General features: G+C 38.0%; 1 protein-coding gene across 1 annotated transcript in view; it reads right to left on the reverse strand.

Annotated features, from left to right (window-relative positions):
- Positions 1-20,168, reverse strand: part of LONRF2 (LON peptidase N-terminal domain and ring finger 2) — a 42,987-nt gene extending 22,819 nt beyond the window's left edge. Inside the window, 5 exon segments of the mRNA XM_074333917.1 lie at positions 732-819; positions 1,221-1,342; positions 4,996-5,114; positions 19,555-19,748; positions 19,750-20,168. Coding sequence (XP_074190018.1) covers positions 732-819; positions 1,221-1,342; positions 4,996-5,114; positions 19,555-19,748; positions 19,750-20,168 — 942 coding nt within the window.
- Positions 20,169-21,663: the final 1,495 nt, after the last annotated feature.

Genomic DNA, 21,663 nt, shown 5'->3' on the forward strand with positions numbered 1-21,663 from the left:
CTCCTCGAGCTCAGGCTGAATTCTTCATGACACTGTTGTAAAGATCAGTTGAGATGAGATATGTTAAGATTCTCATGAAATTTGCAGGTGGGACAAAGCAGGCAGAGATGGTTAAAATAGCAGAATTGGAGATCACTATTATTTTGACAAGTGGCAACAATGGCCAAAACCAATGAGAGACAATTTAACAGGCTTAACAAAGACTAATCAACCGCACAAGGAAAGGATAAACATATTGCTAAAAAGTTCTCATTTAAAAAATCTAGGCGTCTTGGCTAACAGTTCAAATAAAAGCCAATGGTGTGATGGTATCTGGCTAAAAATAAACACACCCCATGATGTGAACACAAGAGAAGGTAAAAGTTCACTGTTGGATGTGGCTGCTGAAATTTGGGGTACATTAGAATGCACCCAGAGGCGGAACCCTCGCAAACCCTTGTGTAAGAAAAGAATGTTTGGTCCAAAGTATGACTTAACACAAAGGCAACAGCTGCTCTCAAATATCTAAGATGGCTTAAAATGAAGGAAGCGGAACAGAGTCATTTTCTCTTGCTCTAGAAAATAAAACTAGAACTGTTAAAAGGAAATGACAGGGCAAATGTATGGTAGAAGTTAGCAATAAATAGTGTTAAAATAGAGAAACACCGACATGAAAACAAGAGCTCCTGGTCACGGGCAGTGCTGAAATTGTGTTCCTACTACACAGGCTTCTCCAGAGAGTAGATTCCTACATTAAGTGTGACAATGACCTCTAAGAAGACGGAGCGAATGATCTGCATAAAAGTGCAGGTATTTCTGCATCGTGCTGGTGAAGCTTCACTGAAAGGGTGAGTCAACCTATGAAATTGAATTGCTCTCTTTTGCATACAGCACAACGTCTTCTATAGGGCCCCTACACAAACGATCACACTTAAAAGTACAAACTCTAGGAAGCAACACTTTGCTTCCCCAGCCACATATATCAACCTTGCCTCACCAAAGACGTGCCATTCTTTCAACGGAATTGAGATAAGTGTGTGCTGTCTCATGAAACATTCTGCTTCATCGATGGGTGAAAGCTACTGAATGCATGAACCCTACCATTACTGGGGGTTTGACAATATCACTGTCATGAATATTCAGAATTGCATTTTCGTTCATTTTATATATAAAAGTTACTCAGCATGGATACGAAGGCTATAAATAAGAGAAAGAAAAAAGTCATTTATAAGAAATCACACCTTCTGTGCTTCTTCTTCACTGAGGTACATTCAGGATTCAAAGCAAGGCAGTAGAGAAATTCCTGCAACACTTCCTTACTTCTTCCCAATCCAGAAAGAGCCTGAGCTTTCACACGATGTCCCTGGATTCATCAAAAGATTAGATATACGCTTTTAAAACGGTGTGGTTATGAGTACACTAACATACAAACAGCCCTGAAAAAAAATCACTAGAACTATTAGTTTTACTTTCATATTAAGTAGAACAAATGCCAACCAAGAACGGCTGGAGCTCTGCTACCTTAGAAACGGAGCAGACTTGAAAGTCTCATTCACAGAACCCACTATCAGGACACAGGCATCATCACCCCTGGAATGTGGGCCCAAAGCAGTTCCCACGGGCACGCGAGCGGACTGGCTGCCTACCAACTTCAAATTCATTCCGTGATCACAGGTCATGACCACGTTCCTGTCTTTAGGGAGTGTAGTCTCATGAAAGAAGACAGACAGGACAGGAAATAACCGTAACATAAGCGTAATATTCAAAGTGTCATAACAAAATTAACAAATTGCAATATGGATCAGTACTTTCCAACATTGTTTTTTTTTTATGGGTGCAATATTCTCTCAAATTATTAAAAATATGGTGGCTTATTTGTTTTACTAGATCATGTGTTACATGTCCATTGGGGTCTGTTGCTGTCATCATCTATTTTAAGTCTTTTTCCTCTGTTGGACTTTTTCTTGTTGATCCTGGGTTCTATGTGCATATGTGAGAAAGATGGACTGTTTCCAGCAGGTTTTCTCTGATACTCAGTCAGAACCTTTGTCCTCGTAGACTTCATTGCTGAATGGAAGACACATTGGGTCCTTTGTCTACATAAGTGAGACCTACTGGGGAAATTTCATTTTCAGGTGTGTGGCAGGGGAGCCAGGCCTTAGCTGGGAGTCCCTCATACCAGGATTTAGAGGGACTTACTCAGGAGGACCCACATGCATTGGCAGCCATACTTCCCCCAGGGAGTTTGTCTAAATGCTTTGCAGAGGGACGCCTGTGATTTTTTTTCCTCTACAGCTCTGCATAGCGGAGTGAACTGGCACTGTCAAGCAAACCTCATTTCTCACTCCTTTCCCCTCGAGCCTCAATCACATCAAATCCTCTCTCAAGACTGTATTACGACCGGAGTTTAATCCCCATTTGAAATGTAAGGTCTTCTACTTTTTCCTCCACTCATGCACATTCCAAACATTCTAATCCCATTCAACATTCCCCAATCACTTCAGTTATGCACTTACCTTTGTTTTTAATTTCTGTCCCATTTTATTAAAGTATAATTTATATATAATAAAATCCACCCATTTTAAATGTGTAATGTGATGAGTTTTTCTAGTTTCATAACACTGTGTTCACGAATGGCCAGATGTAAAGGCCTATTTTCAGGTCCCTATCTTAAATGACTTCTTTCTCTATTGTTTTAAATGCCATAAATGTGCCGATGGTGACCAGTTTCTATCTCCAGCACCAACATTTCTAACATTTGCTAATGATCTAGTCATTGTATCACTTATCTTCCAGCTCTCTGGGAGATCAGCCATTTCAAAAGACATGACAAACATTTTGGACAATATGCCCTCTGTATTATCCTTGAGTTCCCCAAAAAGCCTAAAATGTACTTCCAGCCATCAAAGATTCATTTACAGAATTCTTTTAATTTTTGGTCAACATTTGAAATTTTAGTAGTTTTCTTATTCTCCTTCTAAAAGTGGGTCCAGTTTTTATGCAGCCTGAAGCTTACACAATTTGGAATGTCCTTTTAAAGAAAAAGTATAAAATTATGAATAAGAAGTGCCCAGGGCCCCTCCTAGGCATTATGCAAGTAAGGGGACCTGACTCTCAAGCTTCAGTAGCTTCTAAATTTACTCTGTCTGCTTATCAAAAGTTTTAAGGGAATAATACTGTCTTATACACAGAAAGCACTTCACAGGTTGAAGTTTTTCACACAAGTACACATACTGTCAATCAGTATTTGCATTTTTGACATTGTATCAATACATGTCTATTAACTGAATTAACTAATTTGCAAACAGTTTTAAATCTTACAGGTTCCCTGTTTGGGTAAGATCAAAATTACCATGTGCCTGTTTATATTTCTGTGTATGGGCAAATATTCTGTTACCAGTGGCTTGTCTCCATTAGCTCCAAAAGCTTTGAATCAGTATGAGCCATGACTGGCTGCTTACAAGAAGAGTTTTGCCTGGGTGAAACACATTGCTGTAATAGCCCCCGACTGGAATCTTGATGTTGGTTCTACAAGTGCTTCCATGTCACCTCACCCATAGTTGGCGAATTGCCTCCTCCCCTCAGTCCTTTCAACTTACCTTCCAATGTCACTCCTTTATCCCGCAGTAATCATATTAACCTGGAAATAAATGTCTATCCTTTACTATCTTAAAGTGATTTATCAGGGTACGTTTCTGAAGAAGCTGTTCTTCACTAGGCATTTCTCAAAAATTGAGGTCCATAGATTTGCAATAAACCCTAAAGATATTACCAAAATCCCAAAGGCTAAAGATTCATTTGCTGCCTCTCTAACATACAATTGCCATGTAACTTTTTAGTAATTAAGTCTGTCTTTTGTTGGAGACACACTGCCAATATTTTAGCTCAGAGATCAATACTGTGGAGAAGAATCTAGCTTCAGAGGCTAGTAGGTCCACTATCAGTCAGAAACACTACACTTACACTTCACAGCAATTAAGGTTCCATCGTTACCGACAGAAATTACCTCGGAAGAATAAAAGATCTAGGGATAGGGGAAAAGGCATTAGAAAAAAGGAGTAGAGATGTTTTTTGAAGCAAACAAGCAACAAAATAGATTTGTGGGTTTGGTCCAACAAGCATTTGCTTCCCATCCTTCATTCATCCCCAAATCCAATTTAACACTCAATATCATCTGAAAACATTTTGATGGTTAGATGGGAGGAAAAAAGGAAAGAAAGGAGGGAGGGAGGGAGGGAGGGAGGGAGGGAGGAAGGAAAGCTACATCCATCTTATTTATTAACCAGGGTTAGTGCTTCTTCAACGTTTCTAAAATAAAGATGATAAAAAGTAATATAGCAGGAGAAAAACTATTTTTATTATTAGCTCATGGAGCATGCTATAGGTATTAATTTCATCACAAGTTATTTAAAACGTTAAAATCTCTTATAAGAGTTTCAAATTCAAAGATTCGTGAAAAAAGCACCAACTTTTATCCTTTGCCTTCTTGCTCTTCAAGGACAACATAAGCTATCACTCATTATCAAGTCAGCAAAGCTTATTTTGTGTCATCAGAGGAGGAAATATTAGAGCTTTCCAACACAAAGACTAAAATTATTCCAAAACACATAGAAAAAGTTCACCCTTTTCCTAACACCCTTTATATGCCCCTGGCATCTTAGGGCCGTGGTGTTAACCATGATTCTGACATGACCTTCCTATTTAAAGTGTAATTTTAAACATTTTCTCTTCTCCTACACATGTCTACAATTCTAGCATTTTGTTTATAGCTTTATTTTGTGCAGAAGGCATATTATCCAGCTAAATAACTGTGGAGAGCAATCTAAATTTGTGTTTCTTGTGTAGATGCAGTTGGAGACTCGGTCTGTTACTCTGAGTTGTTTTCCTGTGAAGTGGATTGCTACATTTAGACTATTATAATTTGAGGGAAGGTACCTAATCACAGTGATCTTACTTTATTCTTAAGAAAATCGCATGAACTTACATTTATTATCCCAAAGCCAACCATACAAATACCTTAGTCAAGAAAGGTACATTCTGATAAACAATATTGGCATCCTGTAGAGCCTGCTCGTAGTTCTTCACGGTTAAATATAACTCTGCTCTCAACAGCAATAATGAATTATCTCCAGGAGCTGAAAGACATGAGGAACAGAAACAAATAAAAATGACTGCATTTAAAAACCAATCATCTTTAACTCCTTCAAAATACTAAGTTAGAAAATAAACATAAAGGCAAAATGAACAATTCCTTCCTCCAACACTATTTAGAGTTGAGTAGTTTGATACATATATTTTACATTGCTTCTTTCACTCTCTGTGTATAAAGACACACAGAGACTGAAAGTGAAGGGATGGAAAAAGATATTCCATGTCAATGGAAACTAAATAAAAGCTGGGTAGCTATACTTATGTTAGACAAAATACATTTTTTTAAAAGACTATAATAAGAGACAAAGAAGGTATTATATAATGATAAAGGGGTTAATCCAGCAAAAGGATATAATTAATATTTGTAAATATTTATGCACCCACATTGGAGCACCTAAGTATATAAAGCAAATATTAACAGATCTAAAAGGAGAAACAGACAGCAATACAATAATAATAAACGGGCTTTAATATCTCATTTTTATCAATGCACAGATCAGCTAGACAGAAAGTCAGTAAGAAAACATTGGCCTTAAACAACACATTAGACCAGACAAACTTAATAGATATACGAGCATATATAGGACATTCCATCCAAAAGCAGAATACCCATTTTTCTCAAGTGCACATGGAACATTCTCCAAGACATATCATATGCTAGACCACAAAGGAAGTCTTAATAAATTTAAGAAGACTGGAGTCGTATCAAGCATCTTTTCCAACCACAATGGTATGAAACTAGAAATCAATTACAAAAAGAAAACTGGAAAATTCACAAATATGTGACCATTAAATAATATGTTACTAAACAACCAGTGCCTCAAAGGAGAAATCAAAAGAGAAATTAAAAAACTCCTTGAGACAAATGAAAATACAACATTCTAAAATTCATGGGAAGCAGCAAAAGCTGTTCTAAGAAGGAAATAGTGATAGATGCCTACCTACATCAAGAAACAAGAAAATTTTTTCGAATTTGAGTTTTGGATTTCTCCGGACAGATACCTATGAGTGGAATTGCTGGGTCATAAGGTAGTCCCATTTTCAGATTTTTGAGATACTTCCATACTGTTTTCCATAGTGGAAATTAATTTTTAAAAACTATTAACAACAACAACAAAAAAATAGTAGAAAACAACCTGAACTAACTTAAAAAAAAAGAAACAAGAAAAATCTCAAGTGATCAACCTAACTTTACATCTCAAGCAATTAGAGAAAAGAGAACAAATACAACCCATAATAAGTAGGAGATAAGAACGACCAGAGCAGAAATAAATGAAATAGAAACTAAAAGACAATAGAAAAGATCAACAAAACTAAGAGCTGGTTTTTCAAAAAGATAAACAAAATTGACAAACCTTTAGCTACACTCACCAGGAAAAAAAAAAAAGGACTCAAATAAATAAAATCAGAAATGAAAGAGGAAATGTTACAAATTATACCACAGAAATACAAGAGATCATGAGTGACTACTATGAACAATTATAACCAATAAGTTTTACAATCTAGAAGAAATGAATAAATCTTGCACCACTATCTTATACCATCCACAAAAATTAACTCTAAGTGGATTAAACACTTGAATGTAAGACCTAAAACCATAAAACTCCTAGAACACAGGCAGCAAGCTCCTTGACATAAGTCTTGGCGATGATTTCTGGGATTGGACACCAAAAGCAACAGCAACAAAAGCAAAAACAAGTAAGTGAGATTACATCAAACTAAAAAGCTTCTGCTCAGCAAAGGAAACCATCAACAAAATGGAAAGGCAACTTTTAGAATAGGAGGAAATATTTGCAAACCACATATCCAATAAGGGGTTAATGTCCAAAATATATAAGGAACTCACAACTTAACAGCAAAAAGAACAAACTATCTAATTTAAAAATGAGTAGAGGATCTAAACTGGTACTTTTTCCAAAGAAGAAATACAGATGGTCCACAGGAACATGAAAAGGTGCTCAACATCACTAATCCTCAGGGAACTGCAAATCAAAACAATGAGATATCACTTCACACCTGTTAAAATGGCTATTAGTAAAAAGACAAAAAATAACAAGTATTGGTGATGATGTAGAGAAAAGGGAACTCTTGTATCCTGCTGGTGCACCAGCAGGATACAAGAGTTCCCTTTTCTCTACATCGTCACCATACTATGGAAAACAGTACGGAGGTTCCTCAAAAAATTAAAAATACAACTACCTTATGATCCAGCAATTCCACTTCTGGATATCTATCCAAAGAAAACAAAAACACGAATTTGAAAAGATATATCCACCTCCAAGTGTCCATCAATAGATATTCATTTTTTATGGATAAAAAAAATTGTATATATACAGTATTTTTCAGCCATAAAAAAGAAGGAAATCTTGCCATTTATAACAATATGGATGGACCTTGAGAGCATTAAGTGAAATATGCCAGACAATGAAAGACAAATACCATATGATCTCACTTATATGTGAAATCTAAAAAACAAAACAAAACAAAAAAACAAGTTTAGAGAAAACAGAGAACAGAGGTGCCAGAGGTGGGAAGTAGTAGGTGGGGGAAATGACTGAAGTGGGTCAAAAAGTACTAACTTCCACTAATAAAATAAATAAGTCATGGGCATGTAATATACTCGTATAGCCTGGTGACTCTAGTTAGTAATACTGTATTGCATATTTGAAAATTCTTAAGAGGATGGATCTTAAAAATTCGCATCACACACAAAAAATTTATCACTATGTATGATGACAGATGTTAGACTTATTATGGTGATCATTCTGCAATAAATACAAATATTGAATTATGCTGTAAACACGAAACTAATGTTGTATGTCAATTATACCTCAAAAAAAAGTCAATTGGAAATGTTCATCTGTTGATTATGATCTGTAATGAGATTTTATATATTTCGTCTTTGAAAATACACATAGGTCCTATGAAATAACTGATGTCAATCCACATATGATTTCAGATTGAACATTTCATTGCTTGGAAGACATTTATAGAATTCTGTTAGATTCTTTTGTTAAATATTTGTCTTTTTAGTATGTCATTATATACTAAACATAATTGCAGATTAATCATTTCCAACTGAAGATTAAGTGAAGGCTCCTCATTGCACAGTTAAATGCATTTTGAAATACGGAAATCTCATTTGGAGTTTTTTTGGAACTCTCAAAAAAAAAAAAAAAAAATGCTGTTGGAACTATAGTTTGAGTTTGGGAAATATACCTGCTTCACATTTGCGTGAGAATGGAGGTCTTCCAGTCTCTCATCTTGTTCCCACTTTGCTAAAGGTGATTCTCTTGAATCTTCAAAGTAATCATATCTCATGCAAACAATTAGCTTTGACTCTTGCATTCTAATATTTATACCGATTGTTTCCTTTTAACTCTCATGTCGCAATAGTGGTGATAGTGGACATTTTTCTCTTATTGTTGAATTTTAAAAGAATGTGTCTAAGTATGTTTGCTATAAGCTTCTGAGAGAGAATACCAAATTTGATAAGTCCTCTCGTATTTCTAGCAATCTATGAGGGCATTGTAACAAGTAGGTGTTGAATTTGATGGAATACTTTTTCAGCATCTCACTCTGTTATTATAGTGAATTACATTGAAAGATCTGTCTAATGACTGCATTATCCTTATATTCCTTGGAAAAGCTCTTCTTTTTTTAAGTTTTATTTTTTATTAGTTTCAGGTGTACAAAACAATGTAATAGTTAGACATTTATCATTTATATCTCTCACACAGTGATAACCCCCCCCATCTACTACCCCTCTGACATCACACACAGCCGTTACTTTTCCACTCTCTCTATTCCTAATGCTGTATTCCACCTCTTGTAAATATATTTGTGTGTGTGTGTGTGTGTGTGTGTGTGTGTGTGTGTGTGTGTGTGTATATATATATAAAATTGTAATTGACATTCATTATTGTTCAGCTTCAGCTTCAGGTGTGCAGTGCAGTGGTCAGGCATCTACATCATCCCTGAGGTGGTCTCCCTAATGGGACAAGTGTCCATCGGATACTCTACAAAATCTTTACATTATTGATTACATTCCCCAAATTGACTTTCGTATCCCCATGGCAATCTTGTGGTTACCGATTGTGCTTTCTAATCCCCTCACCTTCTCCCTTATCTCCACCCCCTCCATCTAGTAACCCTCAGTTTTTCCTCTATGTCTCTGAGACTCTTGCTGATTAGATCATTAATTTATTCTTTTCTTTAGAATCCACATATAAGTGAGATCATATGGTATTTGTCTTTCTCCGTCTGACGTATTTCACTTAGCATAATGTTCTCTAGGTCCATCCATATTGTTGCAAATGGTAAGATTTCATTCTTCTTTATGGCTGTGTAACACTGCATTGTATAAATGTACCAGTTTCTTAATCCAGTTGTCCACCGATGGGCATTTCAGTTGTTTCCATGTCTTGGCTACTGTGTATAGTGCTAAAATAAACATAGGGGTGTGTAAATTTTTCTGAATTAAGAGTTTTGGATTTCTCTGGATAGATACCTAGGAGTGGAATTGCTGGGTCATAAGGTAGTTCCATTTTCAGTTTTTTGAGATACTTCCATATTATTTTCCATAGTGGCTGCACCAATCTGCATCTCACCAACAGTGCACAAGGGTTCCCTTTTCTCCACATCCTCTCCAGCACTTGTTCGTTGATTTATTGATGATAGCCATTTTGACTAGGGTGAGGTTATATCTCATTGTGGTCTTTATTTGCATTTCTCTAATGATTAGTGATGTTGAGCATTTTTTCATATGTCTGTTTGCCATCTGTATGTCCTCTTTAGAAAAATGTCTCTTCATGTCCTCTGCCCATTTTTTAATTGGGTTGTTTTTTTGGAGTTGAGTTTTTTATAAATTTGGGATATTAACCCCTTATCGGATAGATCTTGGCAAATGTCTTCTCCCATTCAGCAGGATCCCTTTTTGTTTTATTGATGGTTTCCTTTGCTGTGAAAAAACTTTAGTTTGATGTAATCCCACATGTTTATTTTTTCTCTTACTTCCCTTGCCCAAGGGGATATATCAATAAAAATCTTACTCCGGGTAATGTCTGTAAACTTTCTTCCTATATGGAAAAGCTCTTCTCGACCTCAACTCATTTTACATTGCTGGATTTAAAATTCTAAAAAATCTGATTAAGGTTTTGGCATCTATGTACATAAGTCTAGCCTATAATTTTTTGCTGTGCAAGTGCTACCTGATTGTAGTATGAAGATTATACTAACCTTATGAACTGAGATGAAAATCTTTCCGTATTTTTCTATGATATGAAATCAGATGGGAGTTAATTGTCCTTGAAAGTTTGAAATTGAAATGCTACTCATGGATTTTCTTGTGAAAAATGCACCAAGGCTAAGCAATAACTTTATATTAATTTCTTTTATGGTTCCTGGTCCATGTCAGGCTTCTACTTCCTGGATCAATTTTGGTAATTTATAGTTTCCTTAAAATTGTCCTTTTTACATAGGTGTAAAATCTGTTATATTCTTTTATATCTACAATTATGTTTCTTTCATTCCTGATGCTATTTGTGCTTTGTTTCTTCGTCACATTTGCCAAACATTAGTTTCTTTTACTGGTCTTCGCAATGAACCAGTTTCTGACTTCTTAACCCACTCGTTTTTTTTGTTTGTTTGTTTCACTGATATCTTCTTCATTATTCCTTTGTTTATACTTTATGTTAGCTTAATTGATCTTCAGAAAGTTTCCTGAGTTAAAACAAACCTTTATATTTATTTTTAATCCTTTTCTAATGAAGCTTCTACTCCTCACATTTTAAAAGCTGCTTTTACTAAAGTCCAAAAGCAATAAAATTTGTTTCCCATGCAGACACTGAATGAATCAAACTGCTTTCTTTGTTGACTTCCACCATTTGGCAATCCATTTATGAAGGCAGCACTTCATAATTTAATCTTTTAAACATTTCAAATAAGTCTCTACACGTCTTCTAAACATTAAGCCTTAAGCCAAATAAAACTAAGAGAATTTACTGAGGAACCACTCAAAAATAAACAAAAGAAGAAAAACCTTAAAATTCTTTGTGTGGAGAAAGCATACAGAAGACAAATGCACATGTGGACCTTCCAAAAACCTGACATGTTTCAGAGGGTTTACCAGTTACCCCTGTATGGGGAAGAGTCAAGCAGAGGACAGTATGAGAACCAGGCTTTGTGAGGAAGATAAGAATCTAATCCCAGTGTTTGTGCTCAGGGCTGATCAAAGACTCTTCTCCAATTCCAACCCAGAGCCATGCTGTGCTGGGAGCCAGGGTTACTGCTGTAAAATCTGCCAAATGAGTGGGAAGAGGCGAGAAGCGGAGAACTGTACAAGTGTTATTTTTACAGGGTTGAATGGATTGACACACAAAGCAATGACAACTGGGCGGTGTCCCTGGTGATTAGAAAGAATGAATGGCAATACTCGTTGGTTATTTGCTCAAACTGATGTTGGACCAACAAAATCAAATCGACAAATCTTGAGTATGTATCTTGAACTTTTACATATGTATACACCCGTGTAATCACCACCCAGATCATTTCCAGGACCGAAGACGGTTCCTTTTGTACACTTTCCCCTGAGTACACCTCTCCTAAGGTAACTACCATTCTGGCCTCTATCACTATGGATTACTTTAGTCTGTTTTTGAAGTTCTTATGCATGGAGTTATATAAGTGAAATATACTCTTTTGTATCTTTCACTCAGTGTCATTCTGTGAGATTCATCCATATTGTTGTATGTCTCAGTAGTATTTGAAAAAATAAACTGCTGCGCAATATACTGTATGACTTATTTATTCCTACTGGTGGGTTGTTTCTCAAATGTTTTTGGCATATATAAATAAAGCTATGAACATTCTTGTACAGTAAGTCCTTACTTAATGCCATCAATAGATTCTTGGAACTGTGGTGAAACAACATAAAACAAAACCAGTATTACCATAAACTAACTAATATAAACAAGAGTTAAGTTCCCACAGCATCTCATTACAACAAAACGACTTTGAATAAAACGATGTTATTTAAGGACTATCTGTCTTCTGGTGGACATAAACATTCATTTCTATTTGGTGTATACTCAGAAGTGGAAATATGTTTAGCTTTAGTAGATACTCCCAAACATATTTCTTAACTTGTACCAATTTACACTTCCACCAGCAATGTAAGAGTTTCAATTGTTTCAAAACTAGATACTGTCAATCTTTTTCCTTTTAACCATTCTGCATGGTACATAGTAATATCTTACTTTAGTTTGTTTGCATTTGATCGCTATTTATGTTGGTCACCATTTCATGTTCATTCCCCATTTTGAGATCTAGTTTTATAAAGCATCTGTTCAAGTCTTTGCCTATAATTTAGACAGACTGCCTTTTTTGTTTTTGAACTGTAGGCCTTCTTTCAATATTCTGGATTTACATTTTCAATAAGATATATATAACAAATACACTTCACCTTTTCACTTTTGGAGGTCTCTGAGGAACAGAAGTTCTTCATTTTAATTAAATCCAGTGTATCTATTTTCTTTATAATTATGCTTTTTGTGTTTTCAGAAATAATTGCCTACCCCAAGTTCATGAAAACAATCTCCTATGATTTCTTTTAGATACCTTATTATAATTTCAACGTGTGAGATAGGCATCCAGGATCATTTTTTTCCCCATCTGGATAAGCAAATGACTCAGACTATTGAGAAGACTTTTTTCTCCCCTGAACTCCACTGGCATCTTTGAAGTAAATCAAGTGGACTTGCACATGTGAGAGTCAGTTTCTGAGTGTCTACCCTTGGGCCAACACAACTCGGTCCTAATTACTGCAGCATTATAGTAAGTCTTGATATCTTATAATATAAATTTTCCAGGTTTGTTATTTTTCTTCAGTATCACTTTGGCCATTCATCAATTTCTACCAAAACCATTGGCTGAGATTCTGCCTGAGGTTGCACTGAATTTACAGTTCAGTCTTCAGAAAACTGGCATCTTATCAACAGTTTTGCAACCCATAACGTATCTTTTCATTTATTTAAGCCTACTTTCATTTCTCCCAGAAATGTTTTGTGTTTTCAGTGTAGAGGGTCGTGCACATATTCCAGATATTTCAGGAATTTCTTTGTTATAGAAATGGGCTATTTTAAAATTTTGTTTTCTATTTCTTTTGCTAAGTATATATAGGTATCATTGATCTTCCTATATTGACCTTATATTCAGCAATCTTGCTAATTCACTTATAGTTTCTAATAGTTCCAATATTCTTCTGGAGTGTCTGTGTACACCATGTCATCTATAAATACTAGCAGTTTTATTTTTCCAATCTGGATACCTTTTTATTTTCTCCTTATTGCACCGGGATCTTCAGTACAATGTTGAACTGCAGTGAACACACTTGTCACCTTTTTCTTTCAGTGGGAAAACATTCACTATTTCATCATTACTATGATTGCTATCGATTTTTGTAGATACTCTTTAATATATTAAGAAAGTCCCCTTTTATTCCTAGTTTCCTGAGAGATTTTTAACGTGGGTCATGTGATTTGTCTCCTTTATTGTGTAGATGTGGTGAATTACATTGGTTGATTTACAATGGTTAAACATAATAACATTCTCCTTGATCATGATGTGTTGTTCTGTAAGTGTTATTACTGGATTCAATTTGCTAATATTTTGTTCAGGATTTTTATATCTATGCCCATAAGAAACATTGGAATGTATTTTTTCTTTCTTGTCATTGATTTTCGCTCTTTCCTTTATTTCCTTCTTTCTACTTCCTTTGGATTCAATTTCCTTTTCTTCTTCTAGCATCTTGAAATAGAAGTCTGGAGAGCACCAATTTTCAATTGTTCTTTCGTACTATAGGCATTTAAAGCAATACATTTCTAAGAATGGTTGCAGTAACCTCCCATAGTTTTTGATATTTGTAGTTTTATTATCATTCATCTAAAATATTTTCTAATTTTCTTTGTGATTTCTGATTTGACCTGTAAGTTACATGAAAATGCACTGCTTAATTTCCAAATACATGAAGATATTCTAATTATTTGTGACTGAATTTTAGTTTAAGTCCACAGTGTTCAAAGAACATGTATTGTCTGATTTCAGTCTTTTAAAATTTGTTACAACTTGTTTTATGGCCTAACCCAGGGGTTGGCAAATATAACCACAGGCCAAATCCAGTCCACTGCTTATCATCATGAGAACGTGAACAGATGGCATATTCTGCAGTAGTGTATATGGCACCATATACTAATTAAACCAAAATGAAGTATGTTGTTCCAATCTATGTCCTTACTTACTTTTCTATCCTTATTTTATCAGCTACTACAAGTTTTTTTCAAAATCTCCAATTATCTCTACTATTAGTTTTGTCCCCTCTAGCTCTATGTATATGTGTGTGCACATGATTTTGGCATACAAATCTAGGAATGTTCCATATTTTCTGTTGAATTGACCTATCGATCATAAACATCTCCATCTCTCATGATACTCCTTGCCTTAAAGAGTACCTTACCCGACAGTGATTTCACCATATCAGGTCTCATTTGGTCAGTCTTTGTACACTATCTTTTGCCATCTTATTAATTTCAACCTTTTTGTGTCCTTATACCTAACATTTATATCATGTGTACCTCATGCAGCAGTGTTTTGTTTAATCTACTGTGCCAACATTTGTCTTTTAACTGGAATATTTAGATCATTTACATTTAATGCAAATGAAGCCCCATTTTTCTATTTCTTTTCCAGCTGTCCCACTGATTCTCTGCTGCTTTAGTCTTCCTTTTTACTTTCTTTTACGTTAGTCAGTATTTCTTTATTATTCCAGCATAGCTTTTTAATTTTATCTTCTTTTATTGTCCTTTCAGTGGCTACCCAAGAGATTACAACATGCAAGTTTTATTTATCAGTATATTTTAATATTTTTACCACATCCAAAACAATGCGCAGGCCACACAACAATAACTTTATTTACTCATCCTGGCTTTGTGCTATGGCTACATGGCTTACTTTTACATATGTTATAAATATCACAAAATATTGTTGTTGTCACTTGAAATAATCAATATTCTCTTATACTTATTCATATATATTTACCCTTTCTAGTGGTCTTCACTCTTTTCTTTAGTTCCACGCTTCCATCTGGATCACTTCCTTTAACCTGAAGAAGTCCCCTTGGTACCTCATGTAATACCATTCTGATGGCAATAAAAAGCCTTCAGCTTTATTTCTTTGGATTAAAACATCTTGATTTTGTCATCATTTCTGAAAGATATTTTCAGCCAGGTAAAGAAATCCAGGTAGGCTTCCCACCCCACCCCATCCCCTTCAGCACCTTATATATGTTATTGCATTATCTTCTAGTTTTAATAATTTTTTGTAAAGTCAGCTGTCAGTCTTATTATGACTCCTTTGAAGGAAAATGTCCTGTCTTTTTAAACTGCTTTTAAATTTCTCTTTATCTTTGATTTTCAGTAACCTGACTATAACAGTCAGATATGTTGTTTGTCGTGTACATTTTTGTGTTTATCCTGTTGGGCTTACTGAGCTCCTTGACTCAGTGAGCTAAAGTTTCTTGTCTGATTTGGAAAATTCTCAGCCATTTTTTCTTCAAATATTTCTCTTGACCCTTCTTCCTCTCTCCTCTTCTGGGATTCAAATTTCATAGATTTCAGAACTTATGTCCCACAATCTCTTACACTCTGTTTTGCATACTCTTTTTCTCTCTGTGATTCAGTTTGGATATTTTCTATTGATTTGTTCCTGAGTGTTCTCTTCCTGACTCTGGCGTATATAGTCTGGTTTTTATAATCCTTCTAAGTAATTCTCAAATTCACATATTATATTTTGCAGTCCAAAATACCTATTTGGTTCTTTTTTTAATTGACAGTTAACTACTGGATTCTTTATCTTTTCATACATTTATTTTTGTTTTAACATATTCATTACTTATTTTGAATTCCACCAACAACTTATTGGCCAAAATTAGTCACATGGCTCTACCCAACCACAACAGGCCAGGCGTGCTATTCTACCTTGTTTGGGAAAGGTATAGAGATAGAAATATTTGGGGAACAGCATTAATAATTACCACACTTGGCTAGGATTACATTTAAATATGTGTCAGCCTGGGTTTAAATACAGGCATTTCGGATTCCAAATACTTCTGGTCTTTGTATGAAAATTTCTTCAGAGGGCAAATTTATCATGAAATTAAATTTTTTTCTAATGTTTAAACTAGGGAAATTTGGCTTTCTTTTCTAATCTTTGAATGGAAAATGAACACTGAACATAGTAAGTAAAAGCTCATGATGAATTAACTGCAACAATCTATGTTTTCAAAGCTTTTAAATTAAGATCTAGTCTATATGTGGAAACATGACAAATCATGAGTATACTGTTCAATGAACTATCCCAAAGTAAAGACAGCTTTGTATCCATCCGCTCCGTCAAGAAACAGAACATCACCACTACCCCACAGGTCTCTCTCATACTTACAATAATTATCCTCTTTTTCTTCCCCAAAGGTAACCATTTCCCTTACTTCTAACATGGTATGGTAATTTTGCCTGTTTGGACTTACAGATAAATAGAATCACATGTTAGAAATGCTTTTGAGTCTGGCTTCCTTCACTTCACATTATGTTCATGATTCATCCACATTATAGTGTGTAATTGTAGTTGGTTCATTTTATTTCTATATAGTGTTCCATAAAGACATCATAATATATTTACCCATTCATTCTATTCTTATTTGATGCTTGGGTTGTTTCTACTTCAGCACTATCTCTAACGATGATCTATCTATTCTCCTGTACATTTATTCAGTGCATATAATACAAGGTCTGACAATTAAGTTTGCGAAATTGTTGCAACGATGTTGCTAACCTTTTTTTATATCAGAGGGATTATTCATTACGAGTTTGTACCAACAGGACAAACAGTTAACCAAGTTTACTATTTGGAAGTGCTGAAAAGGCTGTGTGAAAAAGTTAGATGATCTTAACTTTTTGCCAACAACTCATGGCTCTTGCATCACGACAATGCACCAACTCACATGGCACTGTCTGTGAGGGAGCTTTTAGCCAATAAACAAATAACTGTATTGGAACACCCTCCCTACTCACCTGATCTGGCCCCCAGTGACTTCTTTCTTTACCCCGAAGATAAAGGAAATGTTGAAAGGAAGACATTTTGATGACATTCAGGATATCAAGGGTAATACGTCAACAGCTCTGATGGCCATTCCAGAAAAAGAGTTCCAAAATGGCTTTGAAGGATGGACTCGGCACTGGCGTCGGTGTATAGCTTCCCAAGGGGAGTACTTTGAAGGTGACCATAGTGATATTCAACAATGAGGTATGTAGCACTTTTTCTAGGATGAGTGTGCAAATTTAATTGTCCAACCTTGTATGCATGTACCTCTGAAACTGCTTGGCCAAAGGTCATATTTAACATTTCCAGATACTCCCAATTTCCAGGAATATAATTTGCAGAATGAAATGGGGTTAGTACAACAAAGGAACTGATTTATTAATTTTATTTAATTTGAATTAACAGAAATTTAAATTTAAAAGCTGATACTGTATTCAGTTAGTGGAAGACTTTTAAGGTAATTTGAAACAACTTCAATATGTAAGTCTACTTCTTCAAACCTAAATTTTATGAAACCTACATATAGAGGGAGGTATTTCTGATGAAAATTTAGTGTCTGAATTGGGGTGGCCAGTAAATGAAAAATCACAGTGGATTTCAAAGATTTAGTTTTTTATAAAAGTAAAATCTGGATTTTTTTTTACATTGAAGATATGTTCAAATAATAATATTTGGATAAATAGGTGTCATGAAGGGTGGCATGCGGGGTCTCAGCTCCCGCTCCCCACATAAGAATGCAGGATATGGTGAGGCCAAAAAGGAACACCCACGGAGCCATAGATAGGGGAGTCATACCACTATAGTCTCACTGGCAGCTGGGTTGGACACACAGGAAGCAGGAGCCACACGATCCGCAACCTGGCGTCCACTTCTCTGCCAACCAACCTCACTTGCTAACTGCAATCCACGCTTGCTAGCTCAGCCACCATTTTCTTGCTAGCCCCTATTTGCTGCTAGCGCAGCCACAGCGGTTATATTAGTGGCCAATGGCTCATTGGTTACAGCTGACGGCCAACTAGCCACAGCTGATGGCCATCCAATCACAGTTGATGGCCATTTACTACCTGAGCCAGCACCTTTCCATGTGAGGCCGAGAGCCTGGAAACTGCACTCCTGGCTCTGTCCCCACAATAGAATTAAAAAATATTCATAAAATAAATGTCACCTGCTTCTTTTCACGTTTTTAAAATATGGCTACCAGAACATTTTAAATTACATATGTTGCTTACATAATATTTCTACTGGATCGTCTACTCCACCCCATATATAAATAAACAAAAGAGTTGAAAACTCGAAAATACACAGCCTGTAAAGTATGGATATGTTGGTTGCAAAAATGGTACAAGATATTTGTTACATAAAGCTACTCTAGTCCAGCAGAGAAGTCCCCAATTTAGATATAGGTGTGCCTTCTAAAAGAGAAAACCTTAACCCTGTTTAAAATAAAATGCACACTGACTATAACATACAAAAAGACTGTTAGTAACGAAAGATTAAACAAAGTCTTGTTGACTAGTGATTTTAATCATATATACTGTTTCAAAACCAGTGAATTCAGAAAACAAATAACCTTACACACACACACACACACACACACACACACACACACTCTTCTACGCCCAAAACAACTGTCAATAGAGCATCCTCATCCAGAGTTAAATACAATGACCTGAGTTTGGTCTTTCTTTCAATTATATATTCTTAACAGGTGAGGGATGAAGGGGGGGCGAGGAGGGAGCCTGGTGCTGGTCACAGACTTTACTAAATAAATAATACACATGTACTAGTTAGTCTAACTATCTAATAAGCTTATTATATCATAACAAAATGGAACGGCCTCTGAGTGAGAAAGGAAGAGCCAGACAGCATGAAGCGGTACAGACAGAGTGGAAGGGTCCCCTCCTGGATTCACTAGCTGAAACCCACAGCAAATCCTGCCCCACACCACAGCACCCTTCTGCACCTCCTCGAGCGGTAGTTATCTGCATTTTCCTGTAGGACAAGTGAAACACTTTGTTATCCCACTCCTCAACAGCTGACATGGCTTGACAGGTAGTCTTGGCCTTACTGGGCTGCTCTGGAAGGCTGTGGAAATCCTGGAAAAGACACGGGGGTGCGGTACTCCGCTTTTGACACCAGCCACCCCGGCTGCATCTGCATCTTACCATCTTCAGAAAGCAAAATAAACCCCGACCGTGACAAACCTCTCATCCCAGCCCTGCCGCTCGGCAGGTGTATGGGCAGGCGGGCCAGCTCCCAAAGCAGGCGACTTACCCATATCCAGGGCCTGGTGACACCTGAGCAGCGCGGCCTCGGGCTGCTGCTGGCGCTGCAGACCCCGCGCCTGGCCGGCCAGCCTGCGTACGCGGCCCTCGTCCGGGAAGCACTTCTCCAGCAGGCTGCTCAGCACCACGTTGACGCGCCGCGCCTGCGGCCGCCCGGGCCCCAGCTCCAGGCATCGCCTGCACAGTGAGCCCGCTCGGCAGGGTCACCGGCTCGTGGAGCAGCGGCTGGCAGTGCCGGCAGCCGAGCAGGTCACGGGGTGCCCCGCCGGCAGTCGCCGGCCACTGACCCAGGGCGCGCGCCAGGCCGCCCGTCAGCTCCCCCGGCTCCTCGGGCCGCAGCGCCTTCAGCCGCGCGGCTCCGCGCAACGCGCCCAGGGCCTCGGGGAGCCGGCCGGCGCGGGCCGACGCGTCGCCCAGGCGCAGGCACAGGTCGTGCTCGGGCTGCGGCAGCCCGGCCAGCACGGAGCGGAAGAGCTCGGCGGCCTCCTCGTACTGGCCCGCACGGAAGGCCTCGTCGCCCTTCTCTATCCGCTTAGCCAGCGGTTCCCCATGGTCGCCGCCGGGACACGGGGATGGCGGCGGCGGGACCGGTTCGGGGCTCATAACCGCGGGGCTGCGCCCGGGCAGGCCCAGAGAGAGGGCACCGAGGAGGGAGGATGCTCGGCCGCCTTCGCGGAGCACACGCGTCTGGGGGCGGCGCGCTCGAGCCGCGGCGGCCACAGCGGGGGCGGGCGCAAGGTGGGAGCCTGTCCCCGCGCGGCGTGGGCGGCCGGGCCCGGCCCACGCGAGGACTTCGACTCGCTGCACTGCCTTATGTAATCCAGTCGCCGGTGGGAACGCGACGACCCGCTCGCCCGGGCAGCATCTCCTGCACACCCGCCCCTTCCTCGCCTCGGGCGGCCCCGCGCCTGTGGGCGTGCGTGTTCTCTCCCCGCCGCCCGGGCCGCTTCCCCTGAGCCGCAGCGCGGCGCCTGGAGCAGGTGTGTGGGCGACCGGGTACCCACCCCTCCGGCCCTGTCGCATCAGCCTGTCCCTCGGGGCCTGGCCTCCAAGACAACCTGTGGCTGTGAGGAAAAAAAGACAACCAAGGACACGTTCCCAAGTGCATCTCGTAGTCCTAGCGCTGAGGTAGGAAATTGTCTTAAATGGTGGGAAACCTGAAGTCGGCACTGAACGAATCTCATCACAAGCTTCTCTGAACGGAGCTCTCAATTTAGACAGGGACGTTTCAGAACTCTGATTTAGACAGACCAGTCATTTTAATAGAGAACGTGAAGAAATACCAAAATAGGTGCTGAAAGAGGAGGAATTTGAGAGATGGACAAATGTATTATTCCTTGGATTAGGAAGCAGAAAGAATTTTTAAATGTCTCCTGACGTGGAGTACTCCAGATAGAAACTGCTGGAAGGAGGGAGTTAAAAGCCACATTGGTGTATAAGCAAGGACTAAAAATGTCCCTTCTGCGCTCATAAACCAGTTTTTAGAAGCATCATACGTAGCCTGCTCTTCTCTCCCCAATGTTCCACCATCTACTTTATTCTATGTACTTGAATACAATAAAATGCATTACAATGTTACAGAATCATACTGTTCATTATTTCTAGTCGAAATTTCCATATTCTAAATTTGTGATGTTTTTCCATATCTAAAACTGATGGCTCAAGAAAATATAAAATACTTTGAATAAATCCGTTTGGGAAAAGGAGAAATGCCTCATTAAATGACGAGAGAGAATTTTAGACCATTCCTAAAAGGGTACAGCGAACAACTTTGGCCAACACTGTATTCCTGCAATAAAGAAACAATGCAGGGCACACCACTAGTCCTTTCCATGAACGATTTCTCCCCTAGCTGTCTATTCTGACTAACAGCTGCAGTCAAACTAGGTTTGGATATGTTTCTTATCATTGAATTATCTCAAATTCTCTTTTCACTTTTGGGGTTTGGATTTTTTTTAATCGATTTTTTCCATATAGTAACAATTCACTTATGAGCATATATATTTGAAGATTGCTTATCCAACAAATTCACAACATACAACCAGGAGCTAGGAGGAAAACGCTTCTGAGTAGTTAAATTGGTGCAGCCAAGACTATA

The sequence above is a fragment of the Rhinolophus sinicus genome, linkage group LG05, assembly GCF_036562045.2.
Source record: "Rhinolophus sinicus isolate RSC01 linkage group LG05, ASM3656204v1, whole genome shotgun sequence".
Lineage (NCBI taxonomy): Eukaryota > Metazoa > Chordata > Mammalia > Chiroptera > Rhinolophidae > Rhinolophus > Rhinolophus sinicus.